Source organism: Excalfactoria chinensis, chromosome 6 (assembly GCF_039878825.1).
Source record: "Excalfactoria chinensis isolate bCotChi1 chromosome 6, bCotChi1.hap2, whole genome shotgun sequence".
Classification (NCBI taxonomy): Eukaryota; Metazoa; Chordata; class Aves; order Galliformes; family Phasianidae; genus Excalfactoria; species Excalfactoria chinensis.
The window spans coordinates 32,627,796-32,650,551 of NC_092830.1; the positions used below are offsets into that span (position 1 = coordinate 32,627,796).

At 39.1% G+C, this 22,756-nt stretch overlaps 1 protein-coding gene across 1 annotated transcript in view; it reads right to left on the bottom strand.

The window, feature by feature from the left end:
* The window catches only part of CACUL1 (CDK2 associated cullin domain 1), a 38,028-nt gene that overhangs the window by 11,013 nt on the left and 4,259 nt on the right, over nucleotides 1–22,756 (bottom strand). The window contains exons 2-5 of the mRNA XM_072339991.1: nucleotides 22,307–22,433; nucleotides 18,064–18,166; nucleotides 8,470–8,565; nucleotides 3,889–3,991 (exon numbers count right to left, since the gene is read on the bottom strand). Coding sequence (XP_072196092.1) covers nucleotides 3,889–3,991; nucleotides 8,470–8,565; nucleotides 18,064–18,166; nucleotides 22,307–22,433 — 429 coding nt within the window. The remainder of the gene's footprint in view (nucleotides 1–3,888; nucleotides 3,992–8,469; nucleotides 8,566–18,063; nucleotides 18,167–22,306; nucleotides 22,434–22,756) is intronic.

Below are 22,756 nucleotides of genomic sequence, written 5' to 3' on the forward strand. Positions count from 1 at the left end.
AGCACTTCATACCACTGCGCCACCGGGGGATGATACTATTTGCCTACATACCTTAACCTAGAAATTAAACACTGCAAACCAAATCACAGTTCTGTGACTTCCAGGAAAGAACTTGTCAATATACGCATTCAACATACAGCATATAAAAAGGTTGTGGGCAATGCTTTCTGAAAAAGCAGATAATTAGAGTGCTTCTCTCTTCCCAGGGCATTTTCTCTGCTGTGTGAGAGTAAAGATGATAATAAGGCTGCTTCTCTTAAGCAGGTTGTTTGAGATCAATGTCAGAATGGAGAAAAAAATTAAACACCAGCCTAAGGAGGGAAAATCATCAACTTGCATCTTCTAGTCCAACTGTATGGGGAGTAAAGGAAAAACTAACACACCAACCCAAAGCCCATTTTATGTGTCATAGCTGTACTGTTAGGCTATGAACCTGGCTCAGCCAAAGTCCTTCTCTCAACCTTTTGTGCTACCGTTCTTCTAGAATACTCACAAAGGAAAGCTTGATATGGAATTCTGTTGCTAAAGAAGTTATGCTGTAGCAATAAGCAAAGAGACAAGTGTCCCTTGCTTCACTCCCTTTATGGTGTTTCTGGAGGTCAATACTCAGTTACTAGCAATGTAAGGCTGTACATGCCAGCACACCTTCCCTGCTCAGCCACAGCCTAAACAACACACACATCTCCGCAATGCAAACACAGACACTGACAATTGCAGCAGAGAACAACAGCTATAGCTTCATTCATTTTCTATTCCATTTGTACCTGCTGCAACCAAAAAGCACACTGCACAAGCTCATCACCAGAAGCTGCTAGCAGCCCTTTTCAGCTTCCAGGTCAACTTTTCCAGTATCTTTCAGAAACCACCCACACGGGAAATCTCTTTCCTGCCACTTTAAAGGAAGAATCTTTTGCAAAATAAATTACCTTTCTCTTGAAATATATCTCCACAAACAAAAAATAAATTAAGAAGATGAAACAGCAAAATCCCTTCACCTTCACTGAATCCAAGGGATAGATCTTTCTAAAGCTACTTTTCTTTCCATGACTTGTTTAAGCTACCATTTCTTTTCTTCTCAACACTGAGAAGCCGGGACTTTGTCAGCTTCCACAGCAGGATTCCAGCCCAAAGCTCCCTTAAGTTCCATAAGGAGAACAGTGGGTTATTAAAACCAACAGATCTATCCACCAAGCAGAAACAATAGTACACTACTAATGGAACAAACAAAAAGAGTTATTATAGAGCAACCTTAAAACAAACTCTTAAAAGGGAATAACAGCAGTTAGTTAAAAACCACCCTCCACCACTGGTTTCCTACCTGTTTTTTTACCTGTAGGTAAAAAAAAAATCAGAGAGCATCAGGAGCTGTTAGCCACTTCCACAAATAAAGGCATTTGAAGACCTCAGTAATGACCATTTTTCTAGACACAAGGCAGGGTGTTTCCAGGGCACTGCCATTACAACCCAAGAAAGCCACCAGAAGTAACGATGACTGCAGGAACCCAGAATGAATAAAGGCAACATTCTCCTACTGACAAGTAGGTATTACATCTGCATTATTTACTTCTGAGGCTTCTTGTAAATAAGATGCTGTATCTTTCTTTGTTACATTCATTTAAGCTGTTCTGCACACCACAACTTCTCCCAAGCCATTTTATACAACACCCTTATCAGCAAGAGCCAGCTTTAGGCCTTATAAGGAAAATCACCAGGTTATTTTCACGTAGTTTGTATGCATCACTTTAATTTGAAGAGCACTGACTTGATAAACACGTGCCAGGGTAAACATACTTCACAAGAACACAACCATGTTTTTATGTAATTTAAGTAGTGACGTTAGCTGCTCAGAAGTGCTCTGAAGTCCAAGCTTTGCAGGCAAGATCTGTCTGCTTATGCTGCATTTTTTTCTGCAAACATTCTCACCCTACTAAGAGTTACTCTATTTTCTAAGCACTCAGACACTGTCAGAAGCCCCTTCTGCATCCTCCTGCTTTCAGCCGTACAGCACAAATACAAGGAGCCCCTGGCAGCCTGAGCAGTATCAAATGCTGAGAAACAGATGTATGTTACACTCATTTCCTGACACTTCTTTCTCTCTCTTTTAATTTGAAATAGAGAAGGAACTTGTAAATGGAACTGAGATTTCCTTACAGTCACTTCCTGAACACAGCACCTTGGATGGAAGTGCCAGCTGCCAGGCTCTGACAGAATGACAAGGCACTACAAACAGAAATGCCTGCCAGTGAGAAACATAGCAATAAAATCAAGAGCATGTTTTACTGTTTTCCTTGAGTTTAAATCACAAGCTGATTCAATGAACGTTTCGGTACTTCTTTCTTGGAGGACACATTCATGCTAAGAACACCAAGAACTCGTTTTTTTCAGTACAGATCACAAATCATTGAATTTGATTTCCTATGTATGCCCACTTAAAATGTTACTTTCTTCCTTCGTAACACACCAACACCATTCCTGTTGAACCAAATCCATACAAAACTTTAGAAAACAGTATCACACACTGAAAATCACATTTGAAAGTCACAAAGCTCATATATACACACATGTGCTATTTTCACAGAGCTCTCCCATTTCTGATAATTAAGAAAATACCAATATTCCTGGTATGAATATCAGCAATCTACAGCAGCTGATAAAACACAACACTACAATTTCTCTGTACCTCAACAGTATTACATATACTGTGCATGTTCAGTAATTTCCTCATCAATTTGTAATTTTGTTTTGCATACTTTAGCTCAATTTAAAGATCTCACCATTCAAGGTTCAACCAAATCAGATCACAGTTAAGAGTTATGCAAGTCTTAGGGGTAAAGCAGTAACAAAATGACTTAGCTTTATTAAGGTTAAAGTAGCCTGAAATAAGACTGAAATGAAATCCAAGAAAGGTGCTCATAAACAACACTCTCCATATAGAGCAGCAAGTCAGGTGACAGATTATTTTTCACTGTTTTCCTTCAGTTTTACTTCTCTAACTACCACTGAGCTGGGGAAGAACACTATTTCCCCCCCCCTTTCATTGCAATACATTCTTCTATTTAACTCTCCTCCATCAGTTCAGAGAAGACTAACTACACAGCAACACATCTGACGTTACTTACATTCTGAAGATTTGATTAAAAGTGTGACCTTTACTTTCTCATTGAAAAAAACCAATTACATTCATATTTTCATTGCCTGGAACATGCACACGCTTAAATCTAACGTCAGTTGAATTTTCTATCATCTTGTTGGAGGAATCATCATATGACGTTTCATTAAATGTCTTTGGCCCAAAATAAAACATTAGGTGATGGATGGACCTTTCTCGCTGACCTCACATTTCCTAGGTGATCTGATGATGCCTAAAAGCGTTACATCACCAGCTTTCCCAGGCGGCAAGAAAAAGATGAAATTAAAGTGATTATCTCCACTTATTCTGGTGTATGTCAAGCCCTTCAGTCAAAGGAGAAGGGCATTACTAAGGGCATTACTAACCAAGCAAGGAGAAAGAAAACCTGACCCTTACCACCCATCATCTGGGTGCAGCATACATTGCCTACAGCTTCAAGGTAAAATACCAGAGCAATCATGAGTTTATACAAAAAATAAAACACGTAAAAATAGCTGTTGACCTGTACTCCTTGATGTGGTATATCAGAAATCACAAGTTTTGTAACAAAAACTCAATTTTAATACACTTAATTTTCAACCGGTAATGAAAAACAACACAGAAGCAGCAACATTCCTTCCTGTGCCTTCAAAAGGAATTTGTATTTAAGGCCTCTTAACCATTTGCCGTTTTCTATTTGCTGTGGATTTCTGCAATATCTGGAAGCACTGCAGTTTTCCAGACTCCCACTATAAGAAGAAGTCAGTAAGGATACTTACGCATTAGGTTGTAAATGTGCTTTTCTGCAACATGTTCCGTAAACAGCTTTATAAGGTCATCTTTTAAGTCTCTGTTAAGCTTGGTTTCTATGTAAAATTTATTCTGGAAAATAAGACAGAAATATTAGTGGTTGGTTTTCATAATAGGAAATAAAAGCTTTTTTAATCCTGTATAAAATAGCTTATATTTTTAAAACCGTAGAATATTTAACCTGCAAAATGTTTCCTTAATGCCTGTTTTTATATTATGTAGAACAGTCCTGCATAACAAAAAAGTATTTAAAATTAAGACTGCATGTGGTACTACTGCATTAATACAGTTAATCACCTACAGATGTTTGGTTTTTAAATGTATCTACAGATACATCTACATGTTGATCCAGATAAGAATCTGTAGGAAAAAAACAACTGGTGCATTTTAGAACACCATAAACACATAAAGAGCAAAATAGAGCTGGATATCACATTTAAAATATCTAACTGTGATTAAGCCATTTAAATAGGCATATCGTAGTAATAAATTACCAGTAGAGCTATCCACTCCTGTGGTTCATTAATAGTCTCAGAGGACAGATATTCAAAATTAATGTACTGTGGAAAGAAGTGAGATATAAAAACCTGTATTCAACTAAGTTACATTAAAAATTTTAGGATTCAATTATCTTGACCCACTCAGCATTAACAAATTTGTCTCCTCAGCCCTCAGAAGCAATTTGATTTGTGATTTCCCTGAGGGACTTTAAACCCAACATACTGCTTGGCGCTACTCCCCAGTTCCAAGTCTGCAATTAAGACCAAGATTTCCTGACCATATTTTAAGAAATGGGCATTAAATATCTAAAGGTGTAGTTGTCTCATGAATATATCTACTATCACTTCAATACTAACTTGGAACTAGGCAAACTGAACTCACCTGGACAACCTGCATAGTATTAAGTAGCCATACTACTAGAAAATCAACTTAATCTTAAGATACATTCTAGAACACTTATGTGATACTTTCTTTTCCAGCAATGTTTAACTGTCACTGCAACAGAAATTCACATTAATGAAAGAAGCTCTACTACTAAGAAGCACCAACCTACACATGTACTTCAGTCTTCCACCAGCCTGATTTCTTCTACAACTCACAATGACCTCAACAAGCACAGGACACCATCAAGCTAACCGCAACATCCTATGAGCCAACAGTGGAAATATTACCTTCTTTATTTTCACAGCTTCAAAACCTTCTTATGTTAAATGCAGCTGACAAAGACATGCAAAAACTGATGCTATTTTCTTATCTAAAACTTGAAAATCCTAGAACAAGTACTTCATTTCCAGTCCAGAGTGCTGAGACAGTAGAATAAGGGTCTCATTCTTGTAACTGGAAAACCAGGAACTCTTTTCACATAAGTTGTCACTACCTCGGCTCTATTGGTATTTATTGAAAAGTGAGTTAACGTCAACATTTAGCAGACATGTAAATAAACAGTAAATAGATACCAACACCTGCAAAACTCAGATACGATGCAAGCATTTCTTCCAGAAACCACTTTGACTAACATTCAAAGACACGATTCTTTTAATATCATTCAAAGGAGAGCAAAACACACTTCAGAGAGAAAGAACAAACAGTACATGGGTGTTTATTACCCCATTCGTGTATGCATACAAACACCTCTCTTCATGTATACACCACAAAATGTCCCCTAGCTGATAAGCAAGTGCAAAGCCACTCAGTCAGAACATTTTAGAGGCAATGATGAATAAGGTTCTAATCTCAACTAACCCAAACCCACAGGGTTCACACAAACTAGGCCCACCTCATACCACAGAATAGTAGATTTTTATCTACCCAACTATAATTAGCAATCAAGAACTTATCTTCTAAATGCTGAATTTTTCTTTGAATACATAATTCTTATTCATTCATGTATGTAGTGTACTGTCACATGCACAGGCTGCGAGCATCTAGAACAACTTCACGTAGACTTAATGAGCATACAGAATACAACTATTTACTTGGTATTATTCTTGGGCATAAAAACTTTTGTACTAAGCTGACTTCTAGCTTCATTTGCTTCATCTGCATTTCTGTACCAGAACTTCTGACTCTAAATGCAGTGGGTTTAATCTCCTTCAGAAGAGTGACTTGGTTCTCTGTGATTTCTTGAGAAGTTCAACATAGCAACGGATGTAGCATCACCATCACAAAAAGAAAACCACTACTACTTTCTACAAAGAAAGAAAGAACAATTCCCCCATTGCAAAGTCAGCCCTCTTAACTGCCATCCAAGGGCTCCATCACCACATAAAAGCATATTAAGAAAACCCCGTCCTGTGCTTCCACCATTCACACAAGAATATGGCTTTGTACAGACCAAATGCACAGCACTGAGCCCTAAGGCTAACTACATCTCTTGTGGCCAACAAAAGACAAAAACACATTCCACTTGTATTAAAAACCTTTATATTTTCTTCGGCTTCCTACATTTTTAAACATGTAAATGCACGTCTAAAGTGCATTAAACTTCCTAAGCATTAATAAAACCAACCTTTCAGAACTAAGTTTATTAGTGCAAATCAGAGACCTCGGAAACTGCTGATTAAAACAATTACATCACTATCAACATAGTAAAGTGCTGGCACTGTCAAAAAAAAGGCAGAATCCAACAACTTAGTCCGCTTCCATTAAATACTCTTTGGAAGTACCTATTAAACAAACTGCAAAGCTATAATTTATATTGGAGAATAACTAGGCTTTCAGCTGCTGCAATTGCTTTGTAATCTTATTTTCTTGTCTAAATAAAGGAAAGTGCTGCTGCATGAGAGAAAACTCAATGAGATGCAATAACGTAAGACAGCAGAAGTGGCTGTACATAGAAGTACTTCCAAATACACACAAATAAACTAAGAAGAAAATGTTTTCCATTCTGACTTTTCTTGCAGCATTTTCCACATCACGTGCAACTGATTAATATGATATCATGGAACAAGTTGGAGCCTTAACTTGATACTACCCTTCAGAAACAACTTTATAGCCAAGACATCAGCACTGCATTTGGCAGACAGAAGAACAAGCACTGAAGTCACTCTCAGGTCTATTCTCATTTGCAAGAACTGAGTTTTACTGCTTGAACAAGTCTCTACTCTTGCTTCAAAGATATTGCTCCTTTAAGATATCAACTGTGTACTTACGTTTTTTAAAATACTCTATTTTGCCTATGTTCACATATCAGTTAGACTCAGACTGTAAAAATTAGGAAGGTATACAAACAAGGATATGGATATACATCCACTTATAACTTATCTACCTATATAGGCAAAGCATAAAATGATAAAGACAGCCTGTGTCTACTGCAAGCATTTTTTAATGCTACAGGTACCGCAGCCTTAATTTTGCAGGTTTTGACCTCTGTGATCAAAGAGCCTCTGAGACAGAGCTGAGCATTCAATAATGTACATACCTGAGCAGCTCACCTCCATTTGTAAACACATACTAAACTGAGGTGTTAAATCATGAAAGGAACTGAGAGAAAAACCAAAATTATCACCACAAACACATCCTTTAGCTTATACGTGATGCTGTAACAACTGGATTTCATTTTGCATGAACCAGGTGAAGAGTAGATCAGAAGCAACCCAGTTCAAGAAGGACAGCTTCCTCTTGTAATGCAACAAATCTACAGGGTGAAACTATGTTGAAGGACTGTAGCAAATTACTCAGTTTCAGGCATACCCACTAAAATGTAAGTATTTGCTTCCCAAACATTGGGATACAACCAACAAAATAACTTCTGCAGAGTTCAAAGCAATTGTCAGGTAATCTAAAGTAATTTGTTTTTTAAAGCATTTCTTTGCTAAAAACTTTTTATTTGAGTTTTTATTTCTAAGCGATATCAATGTAAGGATAACTTCTGGGAGGAAAGCAACTCCAACCTTTAATTACTCTTTACCATTAAAAACAAGCAATAAGAAACTTGGCATTTTGACTAAAGTTACACAAATTGCAGACTTTTTCAGACATATAGAAGACATAATCTGCACAAGTTACAGTCAGTGCCTCCTGAACCTTTGCAAGTCATAGCTTTGAAAGTAAGTTTGCCCACATCCAGTCAACAGACAGTCAGAACTGCTTTATCAACCAATACAGACATTTCAAAGAGATATTTCTTTCAGGCACAAAATATCCAGCTTGTCTTAATTTGTGCAATTTAAAAGCAATAAAATCAGCCTCGCAACCTGCCCAAACTACCAAGCCAATATGTAACAAGTCAATAAACCATCTCGAAAAAGATATAAATAACAGCCTATTTGGTAAGGCTGCTTTCGAGTCAAAATAGAAGTAATTCCTCCTATTTCTAATAATGGAATATTAGGGCAGAAAATCAATTCCAGAAGTCTGCATTTAGAAGCACAGCTTCCCCTTCTTCTCCCCACACATCTTTATCAGAACTGCTATACAGGTAGCAAAACATGCCCGAATGGAAAGATCTACAAGAAAAATTGTTAGAGCTGCATTTTATTCCTTTCAGCTTTTAGTCAGAATCTTGTGCATGGACATCTCTTATTTGAAAATAATTTTCTAAAACTTACCATATATATGAAAAGAGGCACAATGCTCTGCAATGCTCCCATATATTGTCCAAGAGCTATGTTAAATCTTTCAATATAGAGATCTGGAGGGCTGGCCTGCAAGAAACCATAAAAGTCAGGTTGTAATTTGAACAAGAGAAAGATCTGGAACAGCATGGGCTATGCTTTTACAGCAAACTCAAAAACTACACTGTATGTGATCCACTAAGCCTATACAAAGCAAGCCACATCTTTCCAGAGTTTCTACCATCGCTCCCTTCAGCAAGGAGGGTTTTCACCACTAAGTGATTTTGCTTAGGACTATGTGTCAGAACAGGTGCATTCAGTAAGAAATTCCTCATGCCTGTGGCAAAATAATATTTAGCACATGCAAATAAGAACATTTAACAAAGAGTAAATATTCTTTTTTGAAAACGCCCTCTATCAAGTCTACAATCCACAACCAGATTTCATAGTATCGCAGTGCGTGCACTGATCCTGCTGCTCTGAGACAGAAAAGTGATGCTGAACAGCTGCCTGGTAATTGAGTGGGCACAGAGCATATCCTCCAGCTGCAGAGAGCACTGTCCTTCCCAGAAAGGATTTTCATCTTTCAGCTGGGTCACACAGAGCAAGGCAAATATTCAGGGTGTTGAGTCAGAAGGACTATGAAGTAATACCTTCAGAGAGCTCTGCATCTGGAACCTCCACAAAAATCCACTGCACAACCTTGTAGCCCCAGGCAAAACTGCCATACAAAAACTGGAAGTGCCTTCTCTCTGACAGGCCTCGCAGCACCATGGTGACAGCACTGCTGTTTTCTGTGTAGAACACCATTTTTCTCAAAGGAAAAACACGGAAGCTCGTTGCAGAATAGGCTTTCTTTAGCTAAGTCAAGTTGTGAGGAAGCAGGAAAATGGGAAGTACTAACCACTGTTTGCTTTACAAATACTTGAGGAGATTCAGGAAGTCACATCAGAACACTCAGGATTGCATTAAGCCAAGGATGGACATACCTGGCCATGCAGAGCTAAGGTGAAGCATTCCTCCACTCACCCCCACTCTATTCTCACCATGCAAAGCCAGTTCCCAACCACTGGCCACCTCCTGCTCTCCTCCTGTGCTTCCCTTCAGAAGAGTAGGGCTGGCTGCCTGAGCTTCTGCTGCTACACAGCTAAGGATAAAGTGCTGCTCACTTACAAGAAGCACGGCTTCTTTTCTCTTGTACCATTTCCCTCTCCTACAGCCCTACACAAGAGGGTGAAAAATGCAGCAGCAACAAAAAGCTTGCAAGAAAACAAGCTCAAATATCTTTCACAAAGCATCTGCAGTGTGAGAAATGCTCAAGGCTGACTGCACCTTAACTACCTTATCACAACATACAGCTCTTATCTTTAAGCAGCAGATTTTTCAGCCTTTGCATGAACACTCAGCAGAGGCCCCAGAGAAGTTAGAATTCACATTGGTGTTTTGCTCCATTAAGTGGTCTCCATTTACCAAACTTTTTTCCTTTATGTTGGCTTTCTTAGCTCCCCTTCTTCATATGCTTAATGAACATATGGGGAATTCTCACAGCTAACTCCAATACAGAACACGTTTCATAAAAGAAGGTAAACCTGGCAGAGGAATAAAGAGCGTTATTCTATACGTTTTTGACAAAGGTTATGATCAAAATGAGGAATAATATATACGTTTTTAATCACATTGCAGATTCTGTTCTCAGGGGCAGCCAAACAAATTTTAGTGCAAAATGCCAACAATGTATAGAAGTGCCTACAAACCCCAGGGACTCCTTTTCATGTGTATATCTATATATACATATGAAGATATACAATTCATTGCAAACAACACACAGTGAAATCTGCATTTCTAAGCAAAATATATTCCTGCTTCAGTTCTTTTTAACCTCAACTTTAAATATGGTTACGCTCCCTGGTTCCTGAAGACTCGGTAAGCAACTTCTAAGATTAAAGAAAATGGAAAATTCTACTTCAAAGAGCATGTCAAACAGCAGACAACAGCCTGATGCAGGTTACTGCTCTTCTCACACTCACAGTCCACACTTTCCATTTAAAAGAAAATACAGAAGGCATCTGGATAGTTTATCACTCCTGTTTACAGGAGCCATCAAGGCTTTATACCTTTTGGTTTGATACCTTTTTTGCTGCACTGAAGATGAAAACACCATTTGCTCACCATGCAAAGCCTTCGTCACATAGAGAACAATGTTACGAAGGAATAGCAAATGCACACCCAGCTGCCTTCCAAGAACAACCTCAAGTCTTCAATCAGAAAATACCTGGAATTTGTTGGCTACCACAGCCCTATAACCAAGCAGAAAATGAGTGCTGAACAAAAGAAGAGTGAGAAGCCCTAAGAGATTCACAGGAAGCACTCACTAGGCAAGCATTCAGCCTCCTTCTTAACCACTAGAAAGCAAAATCATGACATTAACATATCTCATTACCACTAAGTTTTACACTCCTGGTAGCATTTCAGTGCTGGAGATGTTAACAGAAAGGCACCACCAACAAAAAATAAATAATTTCCAAACAGAGCTTGATAACCAAACTCTACCAACTTACAGCTTTCTTTGTAAACCTAAAGAAAACCACTCTCAAGCACAGGCCGAAGAACTCAGAAACAGTATTTTCACAGGTCATCTGAGTCAGTAATCTGTGTGGGGAACACAGAACCAGCTCTGTGTCTTCTGCTCACTGTGTGTCATTGCACAGCTGCTCAAAACAGCCAGACTGACTGCAATTATTTGTCTGAGCATAAGAGCTTTTTCCATGTCCTTATATTCATGTTAGTATGACAATCACAGGAGTGGAAATAGCTTCATATAAACTGCAAGAATTTTATTTATATTAAAAAAGCATTGCAGTAGATCAACATAAGCTTTATTAAGTAAATAGAAGTTGCTAAGATTCTTCTATTCAACGGTCAGCATTAGAGCAGATGTGCATTTAAAAATCTACAGTCTGCTGTGATTTTATATAAAAAAAAATAAACTGTTTGAACTGGGATTTTTTTACTTTGGCCTTAGTCCAGAAGCAGTAACGCACCCATTCAGCTGTTTTAATTACAGAGGAAGAAAAAAAGATAAGAATATTTATTCTCCACAAGCCCCTAGAAAACACTAAGTCTTTAAAAATCGTTTCTGTCATACCTGAGGGATGTATTAAAGCAGCTACTCATACAGAGAAAGAAAAATGTACTGCAAGCTTAAGGATTTCCCAAAAGAGGAACCCTCATTCCTCCACTCTTCATTCTGAAACCCATCAATCTGACAACTCATTTCCTCTTTCAAGAGGCTCTACATGGAAAAACTGCTCAAATCCTCTCCTACAAAAGCTCTCATCTACCACTCATAGGGTTAAGAACAGTTTCCAGCAGCAACTATTTAATGTGTCCGTTCACAGGAGAAAGCAAGGTCAGATTACTCAAACTGTGATTGAGCTGCATTCAAAAACAAGCTGAAGATGTTAGAAGAGGTCAGATTTCTCAAACTGTGATGGAAATGCATTCTTTTAACATCTTCAACTTGTTTTTGAAGACTTTCCCATTATAAACTACTGCAGCTGTTGTTAAAGACTGATGCTAAGGACATCCTAAGTGCCCTTCCCTAAAACCCTAACATCTAATCTAATATCTAGTCATTTCAATGAACTTGCATATACATGAAAAATGAGTTACTTCCCCCCCCCAATCTGAATATCATAGACTGAACACACAAAAGAACAAGCAGAAGAAGACAGGCTGCCGACTCAAGACCAAACTGGCTCATAAGTGAGAAACAATGACAGCAGGTCTTTGTTTGAGAACACAAAACTGATCTGTTTATGAATACTCGTCTGGCACAATCAGCAACATGCTCAGTAAAGTTTACATTCTTACTCTTCTGCATGGTTCCTTTTTCCTGGGAACACACTGCCAGGATGCCAGCACACATGTTGCAGCGTATCTCCCACACCTGGCAAGTGAGGATGGAGTGCAGCTATAACCACACCAACTAACTCGTTATTTGTGTAGGTGCTCTGACTCTTTTAAAGCAGCTCTTGTTCTTCCTCAGTAAAGCATCATTTGTTTACTTTGCCCTGCAGCTATAGGCGATTCCCAGGTCTATCTCACAAGCCAAACACACTATCAAAACTTCTAATGAAAACCAGTTATCAAGCCAAAGTACAGCTGATTCAAAGACTGACAGTCATCCCATTAAAAAGGCTGCCCTCAAGCCATACATCATAAAATTCTTGTAGCTGTCTTCATCTTTTTGACATCCACACACCAAGATGTACATATTTCGATCACATCCGGTTTCTGACAAAGTTCTAGCTCTGTTCGTTCCATCTGATTCAGTTCTGTGTGATCAGAGCATTAGAATCCTGTTTTACATGCTATTAACTAACGTTCCCTTGGTAAAACTTCAGGATGAAAGCCTACAGCACCAGAATGGTATTCTTCTCCCCCTTAAATATCATTGACCAGATAAAAGGCCAGTTTGAGTTTCCTCTTAAAAATGCTGTATTTATTATCTAATGCAGAAGAATGCTGAGAAATACCAGCATGAATGAAAAGACAAGAAATAGAAGTTCTCACCTTGTTTTCCAACACAATTTATGCTCTTTTCTACAAGCAGAGCATAGTGGTGGCAATTTTATTTCCTAAATCGGTGCTTGAGAAACTCTAGTAACTATGGTAAGCATTTCAGGGAATCAAACATCTTAAGAGTTACTTTGAGTGTAACTTCTCTGATGTTTCATCTCTTGTAGCAACCACAAAGGCTTGCTATGTCTCATTTAGCCAACAAGACAAGCAGTACCCATTGAAACTGTGGAATAAGAACGGGATTCTTCACATGGGCGGTGTGCACAGCCTGACCTTACATGCAGAAAACAGGCAGAGATGTGGTGTTGTCAGAAGTTCCATCATACAGCCTGACACATGTAACCTTCAACATACCTTGGGAGGAAAGCAAAGCATCTACAAAACTGTTTGGGCAAAAACTTAAATAAAAAGAACTGCTGCATTGTACCTAACACTGCCCAGTTCAGTTTCACCATGCACTCAAAGCACTACCTGGTTGCACTTTATAACACCGTGATGACTATAGTAAAGTTCATAAGCAAACCACAGCAAGCCACCTAAAGCTTCAGAGTCTACTCCCTGTAATCAGGGGAAATACTGACAGTTACACAACAGTTTCTAAAACAAAAACAAAGTTCAAAACGTAATCTGATGTTCCAGATCAGGCATCTGACAGCCTTGCCATGTTAATCAGATTAGTAATCATCAACTTCATCATCTTCATCAACAAACTGGGGAAGGAAATGACATCAATGGAAAACAAAATTCTCTAAAATCACATGGAAAAAGCAGGAGACAAATGATACAGAAAGGAAGAGGCAAGGAAGTAGCAGGCTGTCCACAAAGGATGCTGCTGACTGACTTCTAAAGACAGGAGATGACAGACAACAGCACAATACAAGGCACTTGGTTCCTAGAGATGTGACGGTCCTTAAGGTAGTAGCAGAATGACTCTGACAGCAATCAGATGCTAATATATATTCTTCCAAGTAATCAATAGATTGGAAGATGAGAGAAGTCAGTCAGTTTGAGAGTTGGCAACCAAGCAGGCTCAGAAGCTATAAGGATTAGTATTAGGCAGGAAAGCTCTATGCTATTGCACAGCAAAGTCTCAACCTGCAGGTCACGAGCACTATGCAACAATTGTGTGTATCATCCACCAACACCAAAGACTGCTCAGCTCCCTCGTTCATAATAAAACACATTCCTCTCATCATATAACAGAGGAGAAAAACCCCAAGCTCTCTAGAGCATCCAAGAAGGTAAAGAGGCTATCAGCAACTGTCTCCAAACTCAGTTCAGTGCCTTTAGACAGGTGGAATCTAAGCAAGAAATTCTGCCATCTTAGCTCTGTTTGGTTTATTTTAAACACCACGCAAGCAAGCTAGTATTTATTTACTTGGAGAAAGACAGGACTTCACTTATTAACTTCACTGAACATAAGAATTACAGTGGGTGAACTGAAATGCTTCTGACAAAGACACAGAATCAATAGATCCCTTTCTCTCTTTTGCTCTAAACTAAAAGCCTTGTGAACACAACAAACTATTGCTTTCCACCTCACTGTCATTTCCTAAGCGAATTCCTGAGATTTTCCCAACCAAACCAATAAGAGGTTACGTATACTTGCACTTTGTCATGGGCCTGCTCAGTGCCTGGGTACATTAGGATCCTCAGTTCTCAAAATCCTTAATGGACACAGCAATTAACTTCAAATGACTTCACCAAAGCGTAAGAGACATGCTTAGGCCAAACACTCATCGTTAATGCAAATACAGTTTTACAGTTTTACTATTTTTAAAAGAACACGTATTTAAATTGAAAGTATGTCTGCATGTTCACCCTATCTCGTACATCTGAATGACTCAGCACTTACCCACAAAAACAGCTGTCATTATTTTAAACCACAGCATAATGGGCTCTGTCCATTACCAATAAAGTTTCCAAATAAAGCACCTTGGAATAAAAAAAAATCATCAGTAGACATACAGGTGTAACAGGCCTCAGAACAACGGCAAGTATATCCATTTGTGTGTTCTGCCTTGACTCTCTTTAAAACACAACCCAGAATTCTGACCAACTCAAGAGTAAGGGAGCCTTCATTTTCCTAATTACTGGAAGTTCCGTGAGGCAAAACTCAATCATACTAATGCAGAAAAGCTAGTCCAACATCAGCTGGGAGAAAGGAAGGCAACTCAGCTCATTGCTTCTCCCCAGCTGAAACAGCCGGAGGAAAGGATCACTGACCTGCACAGCTAGGAGGGAGCTAGACGTGTCTTGAGATACATAAGGCTCCATCTCAAAGGAGAGATGATGCAACAACAAGCAATTCATCTCATTGCAATGTATTTCTCAGCAGGTAACAATCATGGTTTTTCACCCAATGCCAAACATGCTGAGTGTGCATTCAGCCCACTCATATTTTCCTAACCCCTCCCTCACCACCACAAATTAATTTCTTGAGCCAAAAACACGTGGGGCAGCCCTTCAGGTGTGCTCAGGATAACAAACACCAGTGCCACCCAACACAACACCCAGCCAGCTAGAGTAGAAGTCAGCAGGGGATGACCAGGGAACTCACACACATCCCAGTGCATCCTCAGCAGCACCTGGGGCACCCAGGCCAACCCTGACCACCTCCATCCTTTCACCAACTTCAGCCAAAGGCAGGCTTGCCAGACAAGCAGAGGAAAAAACAATACATAGGGAGTTCCTGCAATGAATGCAGCAAGGAAAGAGGACAAACTCTTTTATGGTGAGAAACTAGCAAAAGCAGGTTGGACTGGTCCCCTTAGATGCTCCACTTCTACCATTTGGTATCTGACAGTTTTACTGCTTCTGCTGCTGATGAGCACTCCTAGTATGGAATAGCTTGCTCTGGCATGTTGGTTACACATAGATATTCTGCAATCCACCTGCCATGAAACCATTGCACTTCTATGCAGAGAAGTTGTTCAGCTTGTCCAGAACAAGACATTGCAACTGCCCGCCATTTCAGTCATCATGATGACTTGCTTTCTCACATAAAAACAGCACTCTGGCTTATCCTGAGCTACCTTGGCTCTCTATACATAAAATATTACCTCACATTAAGTCACACCTCACCAACTTAACAGAACTCCATAATTCAATGTTGGTGCGCGGAATGAGCTTACATCGGAGTAAGTGAAACATCACATACTGTGCATTGAAAGGATTTGCATACATCCTATTTATATTGTGTGGACTGGAAACTTCCAAGTGATCAACGGAGTGATCTTTAGTTGGCAACTGTAGGGTAAAGATCTAGCACCATACTTCAACCTTCAACCCAAGTGACTACATGTTACCAAAAGGTATGAAGAGCAAAGACATGGGATAATAAAATGCACTGTAGTAATGTCACAATCCATAACCAATACAATTTCTCTACAGAACAATTTTAAGGCACACAGGTTTTTCTTTAAGCAGCTCAAAAAGATGTATTTGCCATTTATCCAAAAACAAGGTCAGCTGAAGATGGTACAGCGTTACATTACCACTCTCCTGCCACCTGCCACAAGGTGTGTCTACCCTACATATGAAAACTTTTGCAAGACAAAGGTTGCATTATATAGTTGTCAATTACTCCTTCAACAACTCAGGTTCAGCAGACAACCTTGTTTTTATTCAGAAGAATTGAATGTATGTGCCAAGGGAAACGTCAAAACCTGCAGTTTCAGAACTGAAGAAGGACTGCTGCAGAGAAAAGAATTCAGGGTATTTCCAAATTCAAAGCAGTGTAGTACTCTACTATGGAATGTATCAGAGGAACTGGCCAAACCTGTACAGCTGCAATGATTCTTACTTCTCACAATCAGAAGAAAAATGTACAGGCTGCACCAGTTCAGCGGGACCCAGGGAAGACTTCATTCTAAATGTTATGTTTATCTGCACTGACAAGCAGCTACAGAACAGCTGAGGCTGTCTCTGTACGAGGAATAAAGAAATCATAAAACAGAAAAGCAGCAAGGAATCTAGCTCAAGATGACCTAAATATTTCATAGTTAAAGCCCATCCCAGACATCACATCCACTACATTTGGAGGTGTTGTCTTCTTTTGGTTTGTGTTTTTAAGGAAAGCAACAAGAGGAGAAGCATGACATGAGAACAGAACATCAGAATGATTACAGTAAGGTATATTTTGATGGACGTGCAAGGTCAGCCAGAAATACCTGATGCAGTTAGCAGTAAGACTGCTCATGTCTGAAATTATCTATCAGTTATTAGAAGCACTGAAAGAGCTGCTATAATTCAGGGTTCCTATGCAGTTGGCATCTCTGCTTGACTCAACACAAACCAGCACAGAACTCAAAAATCAGTCAGAAAATGAATTAGTGTTGCTGCTAGTGATGACAATGTCAAGCACATGACTGAAGATTCTAACCTAAAAGGGATTTTTCAGTGAGGAACACACATGGAAACAAACATGGATGCACAAATAAGATGCAATGAAGATAGGTATATACAAGTTGTATTAGGACTGTTGTAAACCACTGACATCTAGAGATAGGCAAGAAAAATGCAGAATAAACTGTAGCACACAATCTTCAAATTATGAAATACCAGCTATGAATTACTGCATACTTAATTCATTTTAATTTCTTCCTTTAGATTTATTTTCGCACTGCTTATGAAGCACAAAGACTATAAAGCAGTTGATATAGATTAACAAAGCAATGGTAGATATCCGTGTCATGCTCAGATAATATTCAACTGAAGTGTTTACATATCAGATTACACTTTAGATTTCCCCTTCTCAAATCTTTGATTCTGTATTATATTAAGTTTTAGGCACTGCTGCCCACACAGTATCTCTAAGGCTAATGGGTGCCATACAGTCAGACCTCGTAGTTGGTATTCTGTCACTGAGTGAGGCAGTTCCCAATTTAGTAAACTGGTGTAAAATTACAATTAATGGCAACACCCTCCATAGTCCATCTACATGCTGCTCCAGTATAAGCACAGATCCCAGGAAAGATAGAATTAGATTGTGCAGCTTCTTACCTGCAGCTCCTTTGAGACTCTCTCTAAGTGGTTAGTTATCTTTTTTATTAGGTCACTATACATCTGTTCCGAATGCTGCTGGCATACACACTTATACACACAACTGCAGAGACAAATATAGGAACAAACAATGAACTTACAACAGTTTGCAATGAAGGGTAACAGACTTCAAAATATTTCGTTCAAGTCTCAATTCAGATGCTAACAGACTTATCTGAATGATAGCCGAACTTCTAAATGCAGCTCTAAGCTTCAAATGAACTCCAGTAGACTCTTAAGTCATCCATACCTTGCTCGTCCTTCACCCCCACCTAACTACAGCTTAACTTACAATGAACTCTCCTAACAGTACACTTCTGAACAGAAAATAAAGCCCTATGCATGTTGTTCTATCTTCTATGACTTAAAACCTAAACAAAAAAAAACCAACACCCAACTATCAATTATATTTCACAATAAATAAAGATGTGCAAAGAGCAATGCAGCTATTATTCTCCACATCACGGATTGGCTGCATTAATTCTGCTCTTCGGTGTCACTTTTGCTTTTTAACAACATTTCACTGCTCTCATATTGTAATAACAGCATATCTGCAGTAGGTTTAGGTATTTAAAACACATTTGCAATGGTTATAAGACAAATATAGACACACACTACTTTAAGCGGCAAGTAGCATTAAGGCAGTCATCTTCAGGGCATTATCAGCACCAAGTAACTTCTACTTCACTACAGTGATTACATTCTCTGCAGTCAGCTGCCAAAAACAGGAAGCCTTCATCTGGTACCTTAGGCAGGCTAAACCTCCTCTCCACGCCTCTGCCCTGCCCCTCTCTCTAAAACTACCTGGAGTACTGAAAGAACAAGCAGTTTAGGCTAAAGACTGTTCCTTAGAACATGCACAGACAAATTGAAATACAGAGATGTCCAGATTCTAGACTATGATTCTGGTATGTTTTTAATGGTACCTACAGGAAAAAGTACAGCAACACCATGCACCCCTAATGGTATAATCACATTGAGATTCCTTACTAAGCAAGTGATTCAAAGAAAAAAAAATCATGAGAAGGTGGCACAGACAGAGCTCAGGGCTACTCCGATTTTGTAAAGCATAGGAGACAAAGCACCAGCTTTGGGACTTAAGGGGCCAAGACAGCACTCTACTTCAGTAACTGCCACTCTCAAGTCCTTTTGGAAGGTCTGACAAGCAGATTATCAGTAACAGATTTCATATTTCTGTACCTTTTTCAAGTTTGTATTTGTTCCCTTTGACAACTTCAAAAAACACTAAAACTACTTTGCTCACCCTCACGTGAAATCCTCTAATTTGGCAAACCTCTGTTGTTGTTTAAAGAAATAAAGGCACCTTACACCATTCCCTCTCTTATATTTTGAAAATAACATGTGGTTTGGTATTGTCTTAAAAAATAGTCAAAAAAAATCTAATTCTTGCACACAAACTCTACCAATAGCAGGTCCTATTCTGGAACAATCAGGAGCAGAAGATATTTTGTCATGGTGCTGCAACAGCAAACACATCAATTTAATTTAGATCAAAGAAAGAAACATCGGTACGAAAAGCCAGAATGACTTCTTGTGATCTCTTACAAACCAGCCAGCGCACCAACGGCCTGATATTTCTTTGCTGCATCACCAATGAGCAAACAGCTGCTTCCTCAAGCTGACAGCTTCATTTATAACATCATAACTAAACTGAATTTTAAAGCAGGTCTGCTTATGGCTACATGCACTATCACTGTACTTACTTCTGCAATATAACCTGTAGTCAAACACCAGTTTTTATAAGTACGTGTAGGACATGTTTATACTTTATCTGAACATTTATATTTAGATGTTACTTCCCCATTTGCAGATCCTGTTTTCACTTCCCAATTGTAGGCTGACTCTGTGAATCATCCTTGCCCTTCTATTACCCCCAAAGAAGTCACTGACTTGTTAGCTATCTTAACATAGCTCAGCACCACTCAAGTAAGACAGTTAGTGGGAGGAATGAAGATCTGAGATTGTAAGGTGTTTTGAAGAAGAGCGATCTACGTGCATTAGCCTTAAGAGACACTTGTAAGGATTGTCAGAAGCACAACTTGGCTGCCCGCTGTTTCCTCATCTCACTTTGTTACAACTCCGTCACAGTATTTAACTTCATTCCTTTAAGAGGAAACAACTATAAACAGGCAAGCTTTGGACTCGAAGATGAGAACAGTCACTAGTCACACTTTGGTAGCTTATGTGTAAACTGATCCACAACAAATAACTTCAGAGTTGTCCATGCTGATATCTCCTATCTTTCACTGCTGTGGATTAGTCATCTGCAGTTACTGACCACAGCAAATACTCCAGCTTGCATACCTAATAAGACATTTCAAGTCCGCAATACAGAAACCTCAATTCCTTTATTGAGCACAAAGATGATCAAAACAGACAGCCTATTTTCAGCTCAATTTCACTGCAAAAAAAAAGACATCTCACTGCTTGAGACTCCAAAACACCTTCATTTTCAAAGCAAAGAACTAGCGCAGGGAAGCAGAGAGGATCTGCACCCTAAGTCTGCTACTTATGACACTCCGAGGAAGCATCATCACTAAAGTCAACAAAAAGGAGCTTTCTTCCATCCTCAATCTATCCTGTCTAGATTGTAATACAGGCAAAGGGACACCACAACAGATAAATGTCCAGGCTGGAAAAGGCTGTGTCAGTATAATTACATCCATAGACAGCTTTAAAAGAAAACTCCAAAAGTGGCATGCCAGCTTTCTCAGCAACACTAAGTTACAGCCTTGTTTCAATAATAGTAAAAATACACTCTTCAGACATCTGTGTATCACTAAAATACTGCATTAAGTTTCACTCTGATGTCTAAGGGTTCAATAGGATTAACTTAAAGCCCATTATCCCTTTAACATATAATTTTAAAAAGAATCTTAACTAGGCATAGAACATGTCAATGAGGGAGGACTGCCAGCAGATGATGACTTCACTATTCCTGGTGGCTGTTTGCACCTATGTCATTTCAAGCTGGAGAGGGGAGTTTCATTACGCACACTAAAGTTGCAAAACCCATCCCAAGTCAAATTGACTTCCACTGTTATTTATCCTTGTGCTGATGTCTGAACCCTGACAAAAGCAGCTCCAAAAGCTCGAAGAGGAAAGAGGAATTTTACTAATGTTCTTAACTGGAGTTAAGAGGCAAGACTGAAGGTCTGCCAATCTGGTATCTCGCTCCTTAACCCAGAGTTTCAAACTAGAGGGATCAACAGCTAAGAACAAGTAGACAGGAGACTGAACTTCCTGAAAAGAGAAGCATTGACTGAAATGCCTGTGTTATTCCCTAGCCTGCAACACTATGCTCGGTTGTGCTGCAGGCAAGGACCAGCAGCAGAAGCCCCCATTTTCTGCCCTATTCACCTACAGCTGGATACTTCTCACCTACAGAACGAAAGCACCCATTTCAGTCAATCTCCTAAGAAACCCACAGGTTAAAAGCATTTAGTATTTTTGTCTGGAGCAGTAGCATGGCTTTGAAGCAAAGCTTCCTGCTGTAACCAACCGTGCATTAGCTGTGTCTGCAGTGCACTGCAGCTGAGTGACAAGATCCCTTTCTAAGCAAAGCAAAGCAAGGCAAATCTCCAGGCCAGACGCAAGTCAGGTGTTCACCAGACAGGAAAGCAGACATAAGGGACTGAACCACATCAGCCTCCACCACGCATGCAGCAGCAAGACAGCTGGTCAAAAAGGAATCAGACCCAATCTATCTCTTGCAAAGCATACAAGTGACAACTTATATAAAAGGAGCTCAGCAACAACTGCTTCAATTTACATCTGCACTTCTATTGCACCAGGTTGACTCCTACTAGCTATGAAAAATAATCCTTTTGAAATACTAAGTCAGAAACCTACCATGCCCTTCTCTTCTTCCCCTTTGAGAAAAGGGATGTTGAGACTTCAATACATTTCATAATGTATTGCACTAAGCAACTGTGGTGGTGATTATTCTTGCATCAACATTTCATGTATTTTTTTCCCATTCAGTATTTACTTCTGAAAATATGGGATATCAAGGTATGTATCTGATATTTACCCATTCAAATGACTTAAACAGTGTTCTACTTTATTTAACCTTCCCTTCCTTCCACATAAATACAAAACATGACACATGCATAGGCTGCAAGACAGAACAAGCATTAACATTCAAAAAGGAAGTCACAAAACACTTGAAAGATTTCCTTACCTGTAAATTTGTTCATAGGAGATAGGGATGTAGTCACCAGGACTCTGAGTTAAAAGCTGATCTATGGCACTGTCCAACTTTGGCCAATATGTGCTCTTATAGTCTTCAATCGTTATAACATTCATTACTACAAGGAAAAGAAGAAAACTACATTGAGTGACTTTTAACTAAAAGACCAGGCCTCAACCTTCATGCAATTCCCTTTGTCTCCAGTTGTAGTTAGGATCCTCTCCTAACACATAGTCCTGATCTATATATTTCTTATATATATTCTGTATACATACACACACACACAGAAGGAGAAAGCAGCAGCGAGGCCCACTGATGAGAAGCACTACTCAAGTAAAGCACAGAATGCTTTCTAAAAAAGCCCTGGCAGAGTTGCATAGGAAACATTATTCATGGGTTCCACCTAACTTCCTAAAAACACTTGGATTCCCACACTTCAGT